The following is a 20,722-nucleotide window of genomic DNA, read 5'->3' as shown; positions in this document are numbered from 1 at the left end:
GACTAATGTGATATTAATAAAATAACGACGGCTAGCATTTACTGAACGTTTGCTACAAGCCAAGCACCGTGCTTAACATTCTCACTTAAAGGAGTTTCTCATGTTAACTCAATACTCTGACGCAGGTGCTATAATTCCCATCTCACATGAATGGGCAACTTGGAGAGAGCTGACCCATGACAGACGCCAACAGTTTACAAAGAGAGACTGGGAAATGCGGGGTGAGTGTCCCAGTTTGCTGTGGAACTGGAATAACCAGGCTTCGGAGGCCCTCCCATCCCCCAGGACCCTGCCAACTCCTGCATCAGTGAGCGGCCTCCATCTCTTCCTCTATTTTAAGGAATGGCATCTCCCGCCACAAACGTCAGAGCTTTTCTTCTCTGATGCCCAGGAGCCTTGCCCAAGAAAGACACGTCAAGGCCTAAGAACCAGAGACGGGGAGAGCTGAGTAGTTAGGAGACGCCTGGGAGAGTGGAAAGAGTCCTAAGTTACAGAGGATGGATTCTGGGTCCTGCTCTGCTCCCAACTCGTTATTAACCTCTCTTCTCTAGGTCTGTTTCCCTCCTGTACACTGGGAGGATTCTTCTAGACCAAGCAGTTCTCAACCTGTGGGTCGCGACCCCTTTGGGGGTCGAGCGACCTTTTCACAGGGGTCACCTAAATACATCCAACATATCAGATATTTACATGACAATTCATAACAGTAGCAACATTACAGTTATGAAGTAGCAACGAAAATAATTTTATGGTTGGGGGTCTTCACAACATGAGGAGCTGTATTAAAGGGTCGCGGCATTAGGAAGGTTGAGAACCACTGTTCTAGACGATCTAATAATCCTTTTCCTTCCCCCGCCTTCCTTATCCCTCCCTACACCACCCCCATCCAAAGTGGCTCTGACATTCCAGAAGCAGCCTTAAATTGAGGTTTGAAGGTCCCAGCACTGGGCACTGGGCCCCCGGCACTAGGTCCTAGTAGGGAATTTGGTCTTGGCAGGTTGGAGCCATAAGAGGGGAGAAAGGCCTCAGAGGGGGCCTGCATTGTGATGACCTCATCCACTCTATGACATCATCCTCTCTCCCACACCCACTCCTCCCTGATCAACTGCTCCACAAACAACCATCAATTTGAATCCCAAAGGCCTGAGAAAGTCTGTTCTCCAGTACCTGCTGCTGCTCTTCTGCCTCAGACAGCAAGAAAGCACCATGAAATTGGAATTCACTGAGAAAAACTACAACAGCTTTGTGCTACAGAACCTGAACAAACAGAGGAAACGGAAAGAGTACTGGGACATGGCCCTGACTGTGGATCACCACGTCTTCTTTGCACATCAAAATGTGCTGGCTGCTGTCTCTCCACTCGTGAAGAGCCTCATCTCCAGCAACGACATGAAGACCACCAATGAGCTCTTCATCACTATTGACCCCAACTACCTGAGTCCCACCACAGTGGAGCAGCTCCTGGACTACTTCTACAGTGGCAAGGTGGTGATCTCAGAGCAGAATGTGGAGGAACTCCTGCGTGGGGCCCAGTATTTCAACACACCACGCCTTCGAATCCACTGCAGTGACTTTCTGATTAAGTCCATCCGTCGTGCCAACTGCTTGCACTACCTCTTCTTGGCCGAGTTGTTTGAGCTCAAAGAGGTATCAGACTTGGCCTACTCGGGCATTCGTGACAACTTCCACTACTGGGTTAGTCCTGAGGGCTCCGTGCACTTCATGCGCTGTCCACCGGTCATCTTTGGCCGCCTGCTTCGAGATGAAAACTTGCACGTGCTCAATGAGGACCAGGCTCTCAGCGCGCTCATCAATTGGGTGTACTTTCGGAAGGATGAGCGGGAGAAGTATTTCAAGAAGTTCTTCATGTACATCAATCTTAATGCCGTCTCCAACAAGACACTGACATTTGCCTGCAACAAACTGATGGGAATGGAGAACAGCTCAGCTCACGCAACCATGATTGAGAGTGTCCTCGTGGACCGCAAGCAGGAGAAGCCATGCAGCCTGCTGAGCTACCAGCGGAAAGGGGCCCTGCTTGATTCGGTGGTCATCCTAGGTGGCCAAAAGGCCCAGGGCAAGTTCAATGATGGAGTATTTGCCTATATCATACAGGAGAACCTGTGGTTGAAGCTCTCAGAGATGCCCTACCGGGCAGCAGCACTTAGCGCCACCTCTGCTGGTCGCTACATCTACATCTCTGGTGGCACCACTGAGCAGATTTCAGGTCTGAAGACAGCTTGGCGGTATGACATGGATGACAACTCCTGGACCAAGTTGCCTGACCTCCCAATTGGGCTTGTTTTCCACACCATGGTGACTTGCGGGGGGACAGTGTACTCCGTGGGTGGAAGCATTGCCCCAAGGCGGTATGTCTCTAACATCTATCGCTATGATGAGCGCAAGGAGGCCTGGTACCTGGCAGGAAAGATGAGCATTCCGATGGATGGGACAGCCGTGATCACCAAGGGTGACCGGAACCTGTACATTGTCACTGGGCGGTGCTTGGTGAAGGGCTACATTTCTCGGGTCGGGGTGGTGGACTGCTTTGACACCAACACTGGGGACGTAGTCCAGTGTATCACCTTCCCCATTGAGTTCAACCACCGGCCCCTGCTCTCTTTTGATCAAGACAACAACCTCTGTGTGCACAGCCACCGGCAGAGTGTGGAAATCAACCTGCAGAAGATAAAGGCCAACAAGACGACCACCACCGTGCCTCTCTTGCCAAACTGCTGTCCCTTGGATGTGTCCCATGCCATCTGCTCCATCGGAGACAGCAAAGTCTTTGTATGTGGGGGCATCACCACAGCCAGCGATGTCCAGACGAAGGACTACACCATCAATCCAAATGCCTACTTGCTGGACCAAAAGACAGGCGAGTGGAAGATCGTGGCTCCCCCACCAGAGGCACTGGACTGTCCTGCCTGCTGTCTAGCCAAGCTACCTTGCAAGATTCTTCAAAGGATTTAAACCACTTTTTAAGTGGGAGAATAAGTAAATGCATTATTATTCGCAATTTAATGAGAGAGGGAAAGAAAGGAAGATGGCCTGTTGGTTCCTTCTTTGTGTTCCAGTCTGTGTTCATCCTGAAGGTGGAGATTCTGGGTTAGGGCTGCTCCCAGGGGGTAGAAATTCAGGACCACTCTGTCACTGGAGGGATCCAAGCTGAGGCTGAGAAGGAGTCCCTGGTGGGTAGCATGGAGGCATATCCTGGGCACTGGCTCCCAGTGGGTGGAAATTCAGGGTCACTTTGTCACTGGAGGTTCCCAACCTGAGGTTAGTGGGTGAGACTGAGGCATCTCCTGGGAACTGGCCAAGATGATATCCGGAAAGCCCCCTGTTCTATAACCCTGTAGTCAACTTGCAGGCATCTGCTAGACCAGCAGTCGCCAACTGGTGGTCCACGGACCACTGGTGGTCCATGAGGTCCGAAAGGTTGGCGGCCGCTGTGATAGACTGATAGGTAAAGCATTTGTTTAGTTGGAAGGTCTTAGACTCCTCCAACACTCACTTCCCTAGAGTCTGCCCAGGAAGGCAGGGGAGGTCCAATCCCAGGACAGGGAGAATAGCCCCCTGGGCTGGGGAGGAAGAAGGTCACATGGGCCTGGCTCAGGGATGGGGCATAGCCAATGGGTCGGGGGTGGAAGATGAAGTGTAGAAGATGAGGGAGGGGGAGGCAGGGTTTTTTACTATGAAGTTATGGTATGTCTGGGTATCATTTGAGGGAAAGTTGGGGGTTACTTACAATTATTTACAGTAAGCAAGGTTCATTGAAAACTTTCTCCAGAAATATGAGGTCTGAGGGACTCAGAAGTCAGTAAAGGGTGAAGACAGAAATATATCTTTTGGAGAAAAGCTTGGGGGTGAGGCGAAATGACAGGCTAAGAGAGACAGGATGGTATAGTGGTTGGTTACGGTCGCTGGGGACAGATGGGCTAGTTCAAATACCAGTTCCATCACTTACTGGGTAATCCTGGGCAAGTTACTTAACACCTCTCTGCCTTAGTTTCCTTATCTGTATAAGGCAGATAATAAGAGTGCTGGCTTCACAGGATGATGTGAAGTTTAAATGAGTTACAACATGCAAAATGCTTAGGACAGTCCCTGGCATATATTAAAAAGTGCTACAGGAGGACTTTTAAAAAATTACCTTTATTGTTGAAAGTATTACAGTCCCCTCTTTCCCCCCATTGACCCCCTCCACCACACTGCTGCCCCCACCAGGCCTTCACCACACTATTGTCTGTGTCCATAAGTTATGCGTATATGCATATAAGTTCTTTGGTTAATCTTTCCTCACCCACCCACCCTTCGCCACCTTCCCTCTCAGATTTGTCGGTCTGCTTCCTGCTTCTGTAAAGGAGTGAGGCAAGGGGCCAGGTTCTTGGCCCTTATTTTAAGTTAGGTTCCATAAAATGCTTTCTGAAACTTCCTACCTCAAAGCTCTGGTGAGCTTCCTTCAATTCTAACTACCTCTGTTTCCCTTTCATTCATTTATGTACTTACATATGATCCTCAACAATTTAGAAGAAACTGACCAAGTCCTTGAACACCATATACAATCCTCTTTCATCCATTCACCTCATTCATTTATGAATTTACTTAGCCACTCAATTCACACTCACTCACACACACACACACACACACACACACACACACACTCACATACACACACACACACACACATTCAGTGAGTCCTCTTTTCTAGGCCAGAACCTTGGACTTCCCTGCTGACCCCCTCTCCCCTGGAACTTGTCCCACACTTCTCCGTTCTCCAATCCTGGGAAGCCCCCACCTCTGCTCGCCTCACTGCATCCCCCCAGCTAGAGGAACGGGGTCTTACAGATCCATGCAACTAGCCCAGCTGCCCCAGCCCCCAGCCCACTCCGCTTAGCTGACCACGGAGTCACCTCTTACTGACTCTGGATGCCATTCCCCACAGCTGATTCTCCAACCCTCTCTGGTGTCCTGGGGCCTCACGGCTTCCCTCTCTTCTCTCTCAGCCACTTATCTTCATCCTGCCACCAGAGCTCCGGAGAGTTCTGATGACCTGGTCTCCATAAACAATCCCATGTCCACCACAAATCTCTCCAGAGCTTTGGCTTCTTTTCTGTGCCTCAGAGGAAGAGGTGCCCTTCCACAATTTGATGTCGATCCCTCCTGTCTCCTCATTCTGTCCCCTAACAACTTCTCAGGCTCCTCAATTTCCTCTCTACATCCTCTTCCTGATTTCTTCTCCCCATCCCATAAATATTCTCGTTTCTCTGATCCTGACAACAAAGCCACTTCAGCTCTGAGGTCTTCCTTTCACTATTTGCCCATCTCTTCCCTCAGTTGAGCTTCCTAAAGGTTGTCTGTGCTCTCTGGCTCCAGATCAGCCTCTAACCCACGCAGGCTGGCTTCTGTTCTCACCATGCCACCAGATTGCCTAATGATGACACTGTCCTTTTCTCAGTATTATTTCTTTTCCTTGCTGTCCCAGATAGTATTGACCATGCCCGCCTGCAGCAGAATCACTGGGGTGCTTGCTAAAATAAATCTTTAGCAGAGGGGAATTATAGTTTTATATATTAACCAATGTAGTCATTCCTTCCTCCTTTTCTTCCAACTCATTGAGCTACCCGGCCAGGGCTAGTTCTATAGATTTTTGTCATAGGAGAGGTAAAGTCCCCAACTATAATTGTGAATTTGTGTGTTTCTCTCTTAAGTGCTGTCACTTTTTGCTTCGTGTATTTTGAGGTCATTGTTGCTACTTACATATATATTTAGGATTGTAATGTTTTCTTGGTGAATTGTTTAATTATCATGTAATATATGCCTTTATCCCTTATAATTTTCCTTGCTTTGAGTCTACTTTGTCTGGTATTAATATTTCCATTCTTTTACTTTTACCCTATCTATAGCATTACATTTGAAATGAGTTTCTTGTAGGCATAATTGTTTCATGTTTTGTTATTCATTGTAACTACCTCTATTTTTTTTTATTGGTATGTTTAAAACAGTTACATCTAATGCAATTATTAATATATTTGGATTTTAAGACTTCTATTTTATTATTTGTTTTCCCACTTTTTCTTTTCTCCTCCTTTTCTTTCTTCTTCTCCTCTGCCCCCCGCCCCTCACCCCCACTTCCTCTTCCTCCCAGCTGCCCCAGTCCCCAGCCCTCCAGGCTTAGCTGACATCTCCATTTTCCTGGGGGGTTTATCCAGTTATTATTTATTTATTTATTTATTTATTTTCTAGTTCTAACATTGCCATAAAACATATTTCCCATTTCTTTGCTGGAACTTTCTAGTTTTCCATTTGTTCTAAGAGTGTTTGCAATTATTTGTTAGAGCATTTTTAATAATGGCTGCTTTAAAGTCTTTGTCAGATAATTGCAATATACAGTATGAGTCATCTTGGTATTGACATGTGTTGTCTTTTTATTTGTGAGTGGAAATTTTCCTTATATGGTTATTCATATGCCAAGTAATTCTAGATTGCATCTTAAACATTTTGAACATTATGACATGAGACTTTGGGTCTTTGTTTAAGTCCTATGAAGAATGTTGATATTTTTGTATTAGTATGCAACTGACCTAGTTAGGTTCAGGCCATTAGTTCCAACTGACTTTTTGTGAGCTGTGGTTAGAATTTCATTTCACTTTTCAAAGACTTTGCAATGGGGTTCTGACCTGTCCCATGTGTGCGCCACCCAGTGGCTAGTCTGGGACCTGGGTGACAGTAAATTCAGTTCTCCAAGTCTTTTATCTGCTGATGAAGACCAGATCAACCTAAAGTTGTGAAGGTGTAAAGTTCTAAAGGAGTTTATAAATAATATTATGTTATTTATTCTATGATCTCCCTTATACTATTTATTCAGTTCCCTGGGGTTCCTCTTCTTAGTTCTCCAGCCAGAAAGCTAGAGCTTTCCTTAGCCCACTCTGCCATGTGCTTTCATAACCTTGCCCATGTCTGAGGCCAAGTGGCAGGAGGATAAAAAAATGGTGAACTCGTCACCAGTTCAGTGCTTCATATTTTGGGGTTCTTCCCCAATTCACCTGCCACTATGTACTTTTCAAAGTTCTCAAGTAGCTTCTGCTTCCTGCATTCTGGCTAGGTTTTACTGCTGCATGCACTGGGAAAGACCAGGAGGAATGTGCTTACTCCATTCCACTCCCACTCAGAGTTTTACAACCTTTTTCATGAATAAGTTTGCCAATAATTTTCCTTTCTCTTATTGTTTTTGTTAAGTTTTATGACAAGATTATGCTTCCCATAAAATGAGTTGAGGAGTGTATCCTCCTTTTTAACATTGTAAAGACTGGAATTTTCATTAACAAAACCAAATGGAGGGGTTTTTTTGTGTGTGTGGGGGGAAGGTGTTTTGTTTTTGTTTTTAATTGATTTCAGAGAGGGGAAGGGAGGGGAAGAGGGAGGGAGGAGGAAAGAAAGACATTGATGTGAAAGGGAAACATTGATTGGTTGCCTCCGGCACACATCTCAACCAGGAATTGAACCCACAATGTGAGTATGTGCCCTGACCAGGAATCAAACCACCTTTTGGTGTACCGGACAACACTTGAACCAACTGAGCCACACCAGCAAGGGCTGTAAGAAGATTTTAATTTATTAAATTGTTTTTACTACTCTTAGGAATTTTCAATTCTATGTCTCCTGTTATTTTTAAGTTGTATTTTTCTAGGAATTTCTCTGTTTCATTAAAATGTTCAAAGTTGTCCTAACCGGTTTGGCTCGGTGGATAGAGTGTTGGGCTGTGGACTCAGGGGTCCCCGGTTCGATTCCAGTCAAGGGCATGTACCTTGGTTGCGGGCACATCCCCAGTGGTGGGTGTGCAGGAGGCAGCTGATCGATGTTTCTCTCTAATCGATGTTTCTGGCCCTCTATCTCTCTCCCTTCCTCTCTGTAAAAAACATCAATAAAATATATTTAAAAAATAAAAAAAATTAAATGTTCAGTCATTAACATATATTCTCCTATGACCTTTATAATGTCTTTAAAATTTTCAGTGACCCCATTTTTATTTCTGATTTTGAATTTGTAGAAAACTTTTATCTGTCTCACACGGGTGTCTTTATGATTTCAAATAGGCAATAGTTCCTTAGATATTATTCCAAAAACATAAGTAACCATCATTCAAATTTAAAACTTTTGTTCTTCAAAGGACACTATTAAAGTGAAATGACACAAATTGAGAAAATATTTGAAAACCACATTTCTGACAAGGCACTTGTATTAGAATATATAAAGAACTCTTACAACTCAACAATAAAAGGCAAAATACCCCCCCCCAATTAAAAAAAAGGATCTGAGACAAGACACACATGACCAAAAATCCTATAAAAAGATGTTCCATATCATTAGTCATCAGTGAAATGCACATCAAAACCACAGTGAGGAACATCCAGTTAAGCCCTTCCAGATTCCTGACTTTCAGAAACTGTGTGAAATAATAAATGTCTGTTACTTTAAGATGCGAAGTTCAAGATAATTTATTATATAGCAACAGATAATACAAGCCTATCTCATTAAGACAGGAATTTCTAATAAAATTTTACTTTTTTTTTTTTTTTTAGAATTGTGGATACATATTCTTTTTTTTCCCTTTAATATATTTTATTGAATTTTTACATAGAGGAAGGGACGGGGATAGAGAGTTAGAAACATCGATGCGAGAGAAACATCGATCAGCTGCCTCCTGCACACTCCCTACTGGGGATGTGCCTGCAACCAAGGTACATGCCCTTGACCGGAATCAAACCTGGGACCCTTGAGTCTGCAGGCTGACGCTCTATCCACTGAGCCAAACCGGTTAGGGCAAATTTTACCTTTTATATTTAATAATTACAAAGTGTTCGGGTGTATTTTTGTTGCTTATGCTGTTAATAATTACAATGATGTCAATCCAAAACAAAATTTTAACATTCAGAATCTTATGATCATGGGATATTTTTTAAAAGTCAATTATATTTATGTTACATATTTTTGTAACAAAGAAGTATACATTGATGTCTTTTTTTCTACATACTGAAATAAACATTTTAATTATAGCATTCTGTAAATTATAATTGACAGTACTTGGTTATTTCAAAAGGTTATATACTAGTATAAACCCCAATAGAATTGCTTTTGAAATTCATGAATTTCAGCCCTAGAAATATACACATTCTCCCCATGGATTTTATATCAGTGATTTTTGTTGATGCTACTGTATTATAACGATCAATAAGTCTTTCAAGCACAAAATTCTAATAGGATGGAACTTAGGGGGCAAGTATTGGGATGGTAGTATATGTTCATGGAGCAAAAGTGAATCTCAAATTTCTTAAGGTTAATGAACAGCTGTCATGTATTTTTTATATATATTTTATTGATATTTTACAGAGGGGAAGGGATAGGGATAGAGAGAAACATCGATGAGAGGGAAACATCAATCAGCTGCTTCCTGCACACCCCCTACTGGGGATGTGCCCACAACCAAGGTACATGCCCTTGACCGGAATCGAACCTGGGACCCTTCAGTCCGCAGGCCTACGCTCTATCCACTGAGCCAAACCAGTCAGGGCTATTTTTTAAATGGATAGTATCAAATCACTGTTTTTGAAGCCATTGGCTACATTGAAAAGAGCAATGAAACAATTTTATTTAAAAGGATTAATATTTACAATATATTAGAAATTATATCCCTGGCAACTAATTATTATGAAAAAATTTAGATGCCAATTTAAAAGTGCACAAGAGACACAGATTTCTTAAATATTCACTAGGGAGGGTATGTTTTATATTGCTTGGAATTTATGGTGATTCTTAAATATTAAGCTTGATTTATTTCATCAATTTTGGGAAATTTTTAGCTATTTTCTCTCCTAACATTGCTTCATTCTCTTTCTCCTCTCCTAGCTAAAATTACATGTTTATAAATCGTATTCTTCATATCCCATATGTGTTGTGTTTTTTAAAATATATTTTATTGAATTTTTACAGAGAGGAAGAGAGAGGGATAGAGAGTTAGAAACATCGATGAGAGAGAAACATCAATCAGCTGCCTCCTGCACACTCTCCACTGGGGATGTGCCCGCAACCAAGGTACATGCCCTTGAGCAGAATCGAACCTGGGACCCTTGAGTCCGCATGCTGATGCTCTATCCACTGAGCCAAACCGGTTAGGGCCCATATGTGTTTTTTTAATGCTCTCTTTTTTTTTTTTTTTTTCCAGCCTTTTGATTCTGTGTTTCAACCTGGATATTTTTCTGCTCTACCTCCTGGCTCACTAATTCTCTTTTCAGCTATGTCTAATACATTATTAAAATCTATCCATTGAATTCTTAATATTAGCTACTGTAAATTTTAGTTCTCAAATTTTCAAGCTGCTGAAATCCTCATGTGCTTTTAATTGAACTCATTAATCATAGTGATTTTAAGGTCTAGGCCTGGTAACTCCATTATCTGAATCCCCTGGGCTTCCTACTATATGTCTATCCCTGAGAATGTTTCTGAGTATGTTTTGTCTTTACATGCTTGGTTATTTTTTGCATGACATTTTTTCCTATCAGAGAGAATTTAACCTTTGCTTTTGGCAGGCAGTGCTAGGCTAAGGGCAATAGAAAGCCTGAATCACTTTAATTCAATCAAGGATCTATATCACTTAAAGTTGGGCTTTAGTCTGTTTTCACCTTTATTCCTAGTGTGCAGTAGCTTCAGGGTTCCAACAAAAAGCCTGGTATATTTACCAGGGCTCCTCCTTGGTAGGTCAGCTATTTTCTCCCCAGCCTGGTTTATTGAATTATCTACTCAGCTTCTCAGATTCTGCTTTTTATTTGATTAATTGATTGATTGATTTCAGAGAGGAAGGGAGAGGTAGAGAAAAATAGAAACATCAATGATGAGAGAGAATATTGATTGGCTGCCTCCTGCACACCCACACTGGGGATTGAGCCTGCAACCCAGGCATGTGCCCTTGGGCAGAATTGAACCGGGTACCCTTCATACCCAGGCGGGCGCTCCCTTCACTGAGTTAAACCCACTAGGGTTCAGATTCTGCTTTTAGAAATACCAATCACCTTGAGAGGAAAAGTGGCTCCAAATGGTAGGCTCGCTGTTCTTGGCTTCCTCCTCTCCTAGAACTTGGGCCCATAATTCCTCACTGCTTTGTTCATCCTCTGATGCCTTCAGAGAGATTTTAAAAACCTTTTCCCCCAGCTCTTCTAGTTGTTTTCAGCAGAAGAGTCGGCCCTAAACAACTTTGCCCACCATTGGTGGAATTAAAACCTCCTCTTCCTCAACTTCAGACTTAGATTTCCAATCGCCTGTTGAATGTCTCCTGACTATCCCACAGGTCCCTGGGTTTAATATGTCCACACTGAATTCTTCCTTCCTCTCATCTCCTGCTCCATCTGCTCATCTGGCTTTGTCTGTTGTGGCTATTTCTGTCCAGGGGTTTCCAAGCTGTAAATGTTATCTGTAACTCTCTCTCTCTGCCTCCTAAATGCTATCACTTACCAAGCACTGTGTACATTACCTCCATTATTTTCCTTCCACCTGAGCCCGATGCTCCCTGCCCGAGAATATTATCCTTGTCCCCCCTTCCCCATCTCCCTCCGGAATGATGGCAGCTGTGTCTTTCCTAACTTCCCTTCCTACATTCAGAGCCCTCTTTCACAGCCAGCAGATTCCTCCAGGGCAGTGGTTCTCAACCTTGACTGCACATTAGAATCACCTGGGAATCTTTTTAAAATCCTCATTTCTGGGCCGCATCCTCCGGAAATTCTGTTTCTTTGTTACTAATGTTGTGGCCCCACCCCATAACAAAGAAACAGAATTTCCGGAGGATGAGGCCTAGAAATCAGGATTTTAAAAAGATTCGCAGGTGATTCTAATGTGCAGCCAAGGTTGAGAACCACTGCTCCAGAACAAGGTTCTCACCAAGTCATTGCCTGTTTCAAGTCCTGCAAAGGCTCCTCGAAGCCTCTGCAATTCAGGAATAATCCTCACCTGGGCACTCAAGCCCTCCATGATGTGACTACACCACACTTTCTTCAACTACATACTAGTGAATGCATGTACTTTACCTGATTCTTCCATTATTGAGCCAAATCGCTTTCCAGAGCACAGCACCACCCCGTGCCTCTCCTCCCCTCCATCTCACCTCTCACAGGTTTCCTAAGGTGAGGCACGTGACTAGTCTCTGTAATTTAGATTCTCAGCGTATAATAGCTTTGTTACCTTTAAATAAAAACAAAAAACGCATGTATATTTTTAAAAACCAGCTTCTTGTCCCTTGCTGACTACTTCCGGAGACATCTTTGGCCTCTGTTGGTGTTCGATTCTTCCCCTCTAGGATGGTGGTAGAGGAGTGCAGGCTGCTGCATGAGCGTCCCTCCTCTACGTGGGCATGACAAACTGGAAGCCCCCTATATCGTTCCTATGGCGTAGACAAGATTAACCAGGTTATAAACATGTCCCTGGTTTAAAACACGGACGGAACTTCAAAAACAAGTCCGTCGCTGGGAAAGGTGTGTACATATAAGCGCCGTCGCTAGTGCCATTATGGAGAAGCCAGGACCACTGCCTCCCTTCCCACACAGAGGTCTCAGTTTCCTCTGAACCGGGTGATCGCTACAGAATGTAACAGCTCCAGAAGGTTCTGTGTGGTATCATCGCCGTCCTGACTTCACCTCACGCCGGGTTCAGCACTAGCGTCCCCTCCGAGGTGTCGGCACCAGGCCGGTGAACTCTCAATGGCTGCTTTAAGTCAAACGCTACTTCCGCCTTTCTCGAGCCCACGGGGCTGATAGCTCTCACGCCCCACTCCCCTCCCCGGAGCAACTCAAGTCACGAGTTTTCCTCGGGGGCCCGCCCCTCCTTCTGCTGATTGGGTAGCTCTTGAGCGATTGCCGTCCTTTGATTGGTTGTTACCTTTTCGGCTCGCCAACCTCGTCTAGAACAACCGGATATGGGGGCAGGATTTCCGCTTCCGCCTTCTCATTCCTCCAGCTTGTCCTCCGAGCGTAGTCGCCGCCACAGAAGCTGCTGTCGGGCGCGGTGTCGGTGGGCTTGTCGGTGTGTCTCTCAGCCTCGGTGTCTGTGCCGTTGAACTGCCCGCCATGGCTGAACTGGATCCGTTCGGCGCCCCTGCCGGCACTCCCGGCGGCCCCGCTCTGGGGAACGGGGTGGCCGGCGAAGAAGACCCGGCCGCGGCCTTCTTGGCGCAGCAGGAGAGCGAGATTGCGGGCATCGAGAACGACGAGGCCTTCGCCATCCTCGACGGCGGCGCCCCGGGGCCACAGCCGCACGGCGAGCCGCCGGGGAGTCCGGGTGAGAGTGCGGGCGCGTCTGGGGCGGGAGGACTTGTCTGGAAGCTCGGCCCTCCGTGGATCTGAGAGCTCCGTGTAACTTGTTCTTTGCGGAACCGGGAGGCTGAGGGGTGGCAGAGAGGAAACGAGACCCCGGCCCAGTCATGCAAGAAACCTAGGCTCGGGACGCTTACGCCGACCTGTGGGTGTGCGGGAGCGCTGCTGGGCGCGGGCTGAGGAAGAAAGCAAAGCAGAGCAAATAGGGTGACAGTCACGCCGAGGAGCCCGAAGGAGCTCGTTCCGTTCCGGGACTGTTCATTGAGCACTGGGCGCTGCTGGGAGCCCGGCCGCGGGAGCACAGCCGCATTGGCGCAGTTTGGCCGGACTTGCAGGCCAGTCCGAGCCCAGCACGGGGCCAGTTATTAGGAAAGGAGGGCAGGAAGAAAAACAGTATCGTTTCAGACACACACAGACAAAAATGGCAGTGATGCGCTTAAGCACGGACGGTGTACAGAATGTTGGGTTATGAGGAGGAAAAAGGAGTGAACAGGAAACTCAGGAAAGATGGTCTAGCCTTGGAGAAAGAAGCCGGCCAAAGAGGGGTGAGAGTTTTGCCATTTTTCGAACGTATTACGGTAGGACTGCAGGAACTCTGCTTGCGCTGGACATGGCTTTGATAGGCAGTGTGGCCTAAGCAGAACGAAAGATGAGAAGGAGGCGAATAGAGAGTGATGTGTGGCCTTTCCCCAGCCAAGCTCAAGGAGGAAAAAAAAAATCAAGCAAAAAGCGGTATGCCAATTTGACCTTTTAATTTAATGCCTTATCTGTGTGTGATGTTTCGGATTGTCATGGTGGGAGGAAAGGATGAGAGGCAGAAATCTTTTCAATTATATAGGGAAGGAGGAAATTAGCTGGAAGTGAGACGTGGCTTTTCATTTACTTTTTTATTGATTGGTTTTAGAGAGAGAAACATGGATTGTTGTTCCATTTATGCGTTCATTGGTTGATTCTTGTATGTGTCCTGAGCAGGGATCGAACCTGCAACCTTGGTATATCAGGAGGACGCTCTAACCAACTGAGCTACGTGGTCAGGGCTTGCGTTTACTTTTTAAAAATTCTTATTAAAGGAGAATAAGGCACTCGTGGGGCAAATGGGAGTTACTGTCAGGGTCCAAGCAATTAACGTAAATGAGAGAAGCATGCTGGTGTGAGATAGTGAGTGTTGGAGACTCATTATCTGTTGGAGTCTTTGGTGCATTAGAATGGTGCTCTTTAGAAAAGAATTCAGACTCAGAAATCTCAAATTACTGTGCCAGCCATGCAGAACCTTTTTGGGGGGTGGGGGGGCGAGTGGACGTGGGGAGACTGCTCGTTTGCAGTCTCTGGGTTTTTATACTATACCATGCTGCCTCCTACCATTCTGTCCCCCATATGTGACCATGTGTAATATACCTGAAAATGTAGTTTATAGCTAGCAGGTTAGACTGAGCTGGATTGTGGCTGGGAGATGAAGTTGGCTTTAAAGTGATACAGGTGTTCTTTTGTTCTTGTGTGGTCTTTAACATTTGCCTAAGAATCATAAAATGTACTTTTTATTTAGGTCCTTAGTTTACCTCCCTCATTTAATAGAAGAGAAAATGAGTCCTACAGAGAACTTACTTGCTTAAGGGCAAGTTAATAGCTGAGCCGTTTCCCCGCTCTTCTACTGTATCATATTCCGTCGCAGTTTCATCACGGATGTACTGGGATAAGAGATTGTCATTTCTGAGAAGCAGTTGTGGCTGCCCTGGGTAGGACAGTGTTGGGAGAAGTAGGACCCACAGTCAGAAGACTGTCCTGATTCAAGGACAGTGTTCCCTCTTGCTCACTGTTGTATCCACAGTGCCTAGCAGTCGGTGTGGACGTAGATACTCACAGAAAAATGGGCAAAAATGTCCATTCTTGGTGTGGCAGTTTGAAAAGATAAAAGGGAGAAAATAGAGTTAGACTCATGAGTCTTTGGTGCATTAAGCTTTCAGCAAAGGGAAGGAAGGGATGATTGCTGACTTAGTTCCTAGGAAGGACTTTCTTAGTGAACTAAGCATTTAGTGATTTAAAGCCTGATCTCTGACAGTGTAGTTGGAGTTGGTAATAGTGCAGCGGTCAGCACTTCCTTGGGGGATTAGAGAACTAGTTAGACCTTTTTTTTCCCCTTTTCTCTCACTCTTCCTCACCTTCTTTTCCCCTTTCTTTTCCTCTCTCCCCTCCCTCTTTTCTCTCAAGAGTCTGTGCTGCCCTAGACTGCTGTGTCAGCCTAGCTCTTCAGGCGGCTCATATAGCTGCCAGTGCCTTGCCTCCGTTTTTTCTTTTGTAAAAGGTGCAAAACATACACTACATGGGGTTGCTAGGATTACATTAGAGAGCACCTGTGAGGTGCTTACACACAGTATACTAACTACACACAGTGCCTAGCTACTGTTATTTTTTGGAAGTAGGGAGAGAAGGGTGTTACAAGGCCTATGGGCTTTCAGGGAGTGTATTGAGGAAACAGATTTTAGGAGGGAGCTCTGTATCCTGCTAAAGGCAGGAGGCTCTAACACAGCAGTTCTCAACCTGTGGGTCGCGGCCCCTTTATGGGTCGAACAACCCTTTCACAGGGGTCGCCTAAGGCCATCGGAAAACACATATATAATTATATATTGTTTTTGTGATTAATCACTATGCTTTAATTATGTTCAATTTGTAACAATGAAAATACATCCTGCATATCAGATATTTACATTATGATTCATAACAGTAGCAAAATTACAGTTATGAAGTAGCAACGAAAATAATTTTATGGTTGGGGGTCACCACAACATGAGGAACTGTATTAAAGGGTCACGGCATTAGGAAGGTTGAGAACCACTGCTCTAACAGATTGAGGAGCACACATGAACTCCTCCGGCCCTGGGGAAAGGCCCATGGAGGATGGGCAGGCAGAAACCAGAGGGATTAGGTTTAACCCAGGATGATTCTCTCAGCTATTAGGAGAGGTGGAAAAGATGCATACGTAGGTTTAAAGATGGGAGGTAACAAGCCTGGTGAAGTGGTTCCAGAGATACTGAGGAAGAACAAGTGGTCAGGAAAGAGGCAGCCTACTTCTAGAGCTGTTGAAAACCTGCATTCAGGAGGGAGGAAAATAAGAGGTGATTAAGGAGCTACTAAAGGAGTATGGCAATGAGGCACTATTTGGTATGTTTCTGTCAGGTTCTTTCTTGGAGGAGAAGGAAACAGAGGTACATGAATTTTAAAGGAAAGCTGGAGATGGAGAATAATTTTCTTGGTAGTGGTGAAGCTGATAAGTTCAAGGAAATCTCACGCATGGTATTTAGTAGTACTACCCATTTACTTTGTGCCAGGCTCTAAGTGGTAGTGTCGTTCTATTTCAGATGAGAACTTACCATCATGGAATTTAAACAATGATCCTAACATAGCATTTACGCTAATACATGGCTCTACTGTAATCAAACCCTGGTCTGCTTGACTTCAGAGGTTTGAGAGGTGAAAGGCGGGTTTGGGACAAAGAGCCTTTCATCTCTGGAATCATATTCTGACCCTTGTTTCTGTCTGGAGGCCCTAGACCAGTGGCCGTCAACTGGTGTCGGGACCACTGGTGGTCCGTGAGGTCTGAAAGATTGGCGACTGCTGCCCTAGACAGTTTCCTTTTGGAGCATCAGGTTGCTTAGCTTAGTTGTCCTAATAAATTAAGGCGCCCTAATGTCCTTTCTGCATGTTTCTGTAGCAACAGACGGTCCTTTGACTTGGGCCAGTTGAATGTAAGTACAGCGGTAAGGTATCAGAGTTCAAAGCATTTGCCAATGGGTTTGAAAGAGTCTTCAGATCCAAAGGACAGATAGCATGTGACCTAGGAGGTATGGGATGAGAACTGCTCTTAGTTTTGTGATGGAATAGTGATCAAAGACTTTCCTATTGGGAATGGCCCTGGGCTGGAATATATTAACTGAATAGTTGGTGTGTTAGCTGTAATTTATTAACCAGAATGTCCATCTGGCTTGTAGGCTCTAGGATTAAAAATCATCTCTTTTCTGTCTTACACAAAAATAAATTCTGGGTGGATTAAATAGAGGATTTTTTCCCCCTCAAGTACCAGTAGAAAAGTGAATATTTATCTTGGAATAGGAAAGGCCTTTAGCATAAAAACAGTTACAGAAATCATAAAGGGAAAATTGATATTGTCTACATACAAGTTAAGTTTTAGGTGTTAAATATCATAAACCATAAAAAGTAAATGGGGTAAACACTTGTAGTATGAGAGGAATAATCATACAGAGAGAATACTTAGAGATAAAAAATGGGCAGAACAGGCAGATCAGTAAAGAAGAAAATCAAGTGTCAGATTTTTAATTACCTCATAGGAAATAAGATCAGCACAACAAAGCCACCTTAAGGTGGGTTTTTTTTGCTATCAAATTAGCAAAAATTTTAAAACATTATAAAACTGTCTCAGTGAAGGTCTGAGAAACGGGGCACATGATTGGTGTTTAGAAACATTTAAAATGTATATCCTGTGGCCCAGCAATTCTACATCAATGAATTTATTACTGAGATTCAGTTTAATATCCCCCCCACCCCCTCCCAAATACTTTGATTAGTTTTTTGGTCAACTTTATATTTCCAAAATTTTATAAAGTACTTTTATTATTTATCATCATTATTATTATTTATTGATTTCAGAGAGGAAGGGGGAGGGAGAGAGAGAGATAGAAACATCATTGATAGAGAATCAGCTGCCTCCTGTACACCCCACTCTGGAGATCGGACTACAACCCAGGCATGTGCCCTAAGTGGGAATTGAACCATGACCTCCTGGTTCATAGGTCGATGCTCAACCACTGAGCAAGCCATGCTGCCTGGGCTATAGAGTATTTTTAATAATTATATGGGTAGGTGGACGCACAAACAGCTTGGAGTATAAAAAGCCATGACAAAAACTATGAGAAACTGATTTTTGTACTATCATAAAGCAGAGGAGTAAAAGAATTAGGTTACTGGTTTGATTCCCGGTTAGGGCGTGTATAGAGGATGGATGTTTCTCTCTCACATCAATGTCTCCCTCCTACAGATTCATAGCCAGCAGTTGAAACAGAGTAAAGCTGAAGTGTGCTGGTAAATGCTTAGATCCTGCAGTTTGTGTTCATTTATCAGATGATCTATCCTCTGACTTCCTGGCTTGCTCAGGTATTACACCACTTTTTAAAGGCTGGTTATTTCATAATACATGCATTTAATATTTTTCTTACATCTTTAAACAAAAAAATAAATTTAAGAGAAAATAGTGTCATCAATTATCTGCCCCTTCAAGAATACCTTATTTACTTCAAGGAACCCTATGCATATTCTAAGGTCATTTGTAAAGTGCTGATACATATAAGTTTGTGTGAGGATTAAAACTTGATGTATATAAAGTGTTTAATACTGAGTCTGGCACATTAGAAGCGATAAGTAGTAGGTGTCTTCATCCTACTAAAGTTGCGAATTTAATGATATAGAAGAATGGATTACTGAAAAAAAAAGTTATGTTTTAGGAGTCCAGTTTTGCTGAAAAATTTCATCTATACACATTAGATAAACCAACAGGATAGAAACCAAGGGGTTGAGTTAATGAAATTACATGGTATTTTCTTCTGTCTCCATTTTCCTTTTTTAAAAAACAGAATGTTTTGGTATCAGGAGACATGCTGGGGAAATGATCGAGAAAAGTTTTCATTACTCTCAAAGCCACGGGGATGGTAATTAGGAGAAGCAAGAGACTAAAAGAATGGATAAAATGTTAGTGTTGATTTGGATAATGGGCACTTAAAGTTGGGTTTATGGGAATTCCCTGAAGATATTGCCAGTTCGATTCCAGACCACTGCAATAAAGCAAGTATTACAGTAAAGGGAGTCGTAATCTTTTTAATTATGGTTGAGGGTCTTGCCTTCAATTTGTAAAAAACACTATATTTTTGAAGTTCAATAAAAAAGAGGTATGCCTGTAATTAGGAATCAAGACCAGAGGAGTGGTTTGATGAAATCGTTGCTTGTTAAAAGGAAAGAATGAGCCCTAACTGGTTTGGCTCAGTGGATCCCTTCCTCTCTGTAAAAAATCAATAATATAATATATATATATAATTTTTATTTATTTTTTTAAAAAAGGAAAGAATGAGGCTGAGAGCACCTACCCCTAGAGGAAAGCTGTGTGAAATATTTTCATATATTGCCCTCAGAGGGCCTTCTGATGGTGGCCCATACTAAGTGCTTGGCATTCCTTTTATTACTTGAGTTCTTAAATCATTTAAGTTCATCTCTTCTTTCATCTTTCCTCTCCTACTCCATTCAATAAAATGTCATTGCAGTTTGAAAAAAAATTGGTCAAAATAATGCAAGTTCTACATAACCTATCCTATATAATAAAGATGTAATATGTAAATGGTCGTTATGCCATGAAGCATAACAACCAACCACGTAACGACTGGATCACGGATCAGCAGGAGGGTGTGGGGCAGTGAGCTACAAGCAGGTGGTGGAGAGCTACAGGAGGGGGCAGGGCAGCAAGCTATGAGGGGGGGAGGGGGTTTAGGGGGAACTATAGGATGGCAGGGCAGCAGGCGGAGAGCTACTGGAGGGGGGCAGCGAGCTACTAGTGCGCTACTAGTATATATATATGAAAGCCAAGCAACTGGAACCACCGATCCCTATGACGCGCAGTGCAGCCAGCTAACCTCCCTCGGCCCCTCCCCCTGGCCTGATCAGACCCCACTCATGCACCAGGCCTCCAGTTAGCTAGTAAATGTGGGTCAACCAACAGATACAGAATACAGATTATGTAGGTGGAAGCTAAATTTTTTTAGGCTTTTGAAAGTAAATTAGAGCTGCCACTCCAGAGGAATGGTGTACCACACTGTAGAGACTGCCTCATGGTTAGGTTAGGTTAGGTTAGGTTAGGTTAAGTTAGGTTAGGAACACATGCTTATCAGACTAGTCAGGTAATTAAATTAGTGAAACACAGAATGGGTTTGTGAGGCTTACCCTGGCCAGTGTGGCTCAGTTGTTTGGGCATCTCCCCACGCACCTGAAAGTTGCCTGTTTGATCCTGGGCTCCGTCCCCGGTAGTAGGCATGCAGAAGGCATCTGACTGATGTTTCACTATTACATCAATGTTTGTCCCTCTCCCTTCCTTTTGAATATCTTTTTTAAAAAAATTGGGGCTAGGGAGTATTGGCAAATTGTCCAGAGCATGCTCCATATGAAGGCTACCCTCATGTCCAGCAGTGTTACCAATTCAGGAATGCAGCCCCATTATTGCCATATCTTCTGTTTGTCTGCCCTTTCCCCCAAACATGGAAATCCTGATCTTGTGGAATTTTCTAACTTAGTACTTTATATTTTAATCTATGTTCTGCTTG

The 20,722-nt window shown here is 44.0% G+C and overlaps 2 protein-coding genes across 6 annotated transcripts in view; both read left to right on the top strand.

Moving 5' to 3' along the window:
* Nucleotides 1-1,093: 1,093 nt before the first annotated feature.
* On the top strand, nt 1,094-3,042 carry CCIN (calicin). Its single transcript, XM_006758494.1, has one exon. It carries the CDS (start codon nt 1,204-1,206, stop codon nt 2,968-2,970), a length of 1,767 nt encoding a protein of 588 aa, XP_006758557.1. The 5' UTR covers nt 1,094-1,203; the 3' UTR covers nt 2,971-3,042.
* Nucleotides 3,043-12,910: 9,868 nt separating this feature from the next.
* Nucleotides 12,911-20,722, top strand: part of CLTA (clathrin light chain A) — a 64,573-nt gene continuing 56,761 nt past the window's right edge. For all 5 annotated transcript variants that reach the window (XM_015560527.1, XM_006758493.2, XM_015560526.1 and 2 more), the window contains exon 1: nt 12,911-13,317. In XM_015560527.1, coding sequence (XP_015416013.1) covers nt 13,107-13,317 — 211 coding nt within the window. In that variant the 5' untranslated portion in view covers nt 12,911-13,106. The remainder of the gene's footprint in view (nt 13,318-20,722) is intronic.

The sequence above is a fragment of the Myotis davidii genome, unplaced genomic scaffold, assembly GCF_000327345.1.
Source record: "Myotis davidii unplaced genomic scaffold, ASM32734v1 scaffold534, whole genome shotgun sequence".
Taxonomy (NCBI): domain Eukaryota; kingdom Metazoa; phylum Chordata; class Mammalia; order Chiroptera; family Vespertilionidae; genus Myotis; species Myotis davidii.
Note: the sequence above shows the minus strand (reverse complement) of the source record. Positions and strands in the feature narration are given on the sequence as shown.

What these genes read in the sequence shown, in the direction of transcription:
- CCIN (XM_006758494.1), top strand. Translation starts at nt 1,204, where the DNA reads ATGAAATTGGAATTCACTGAGAAAAACTACAACAGCTTTGTGCTACAG.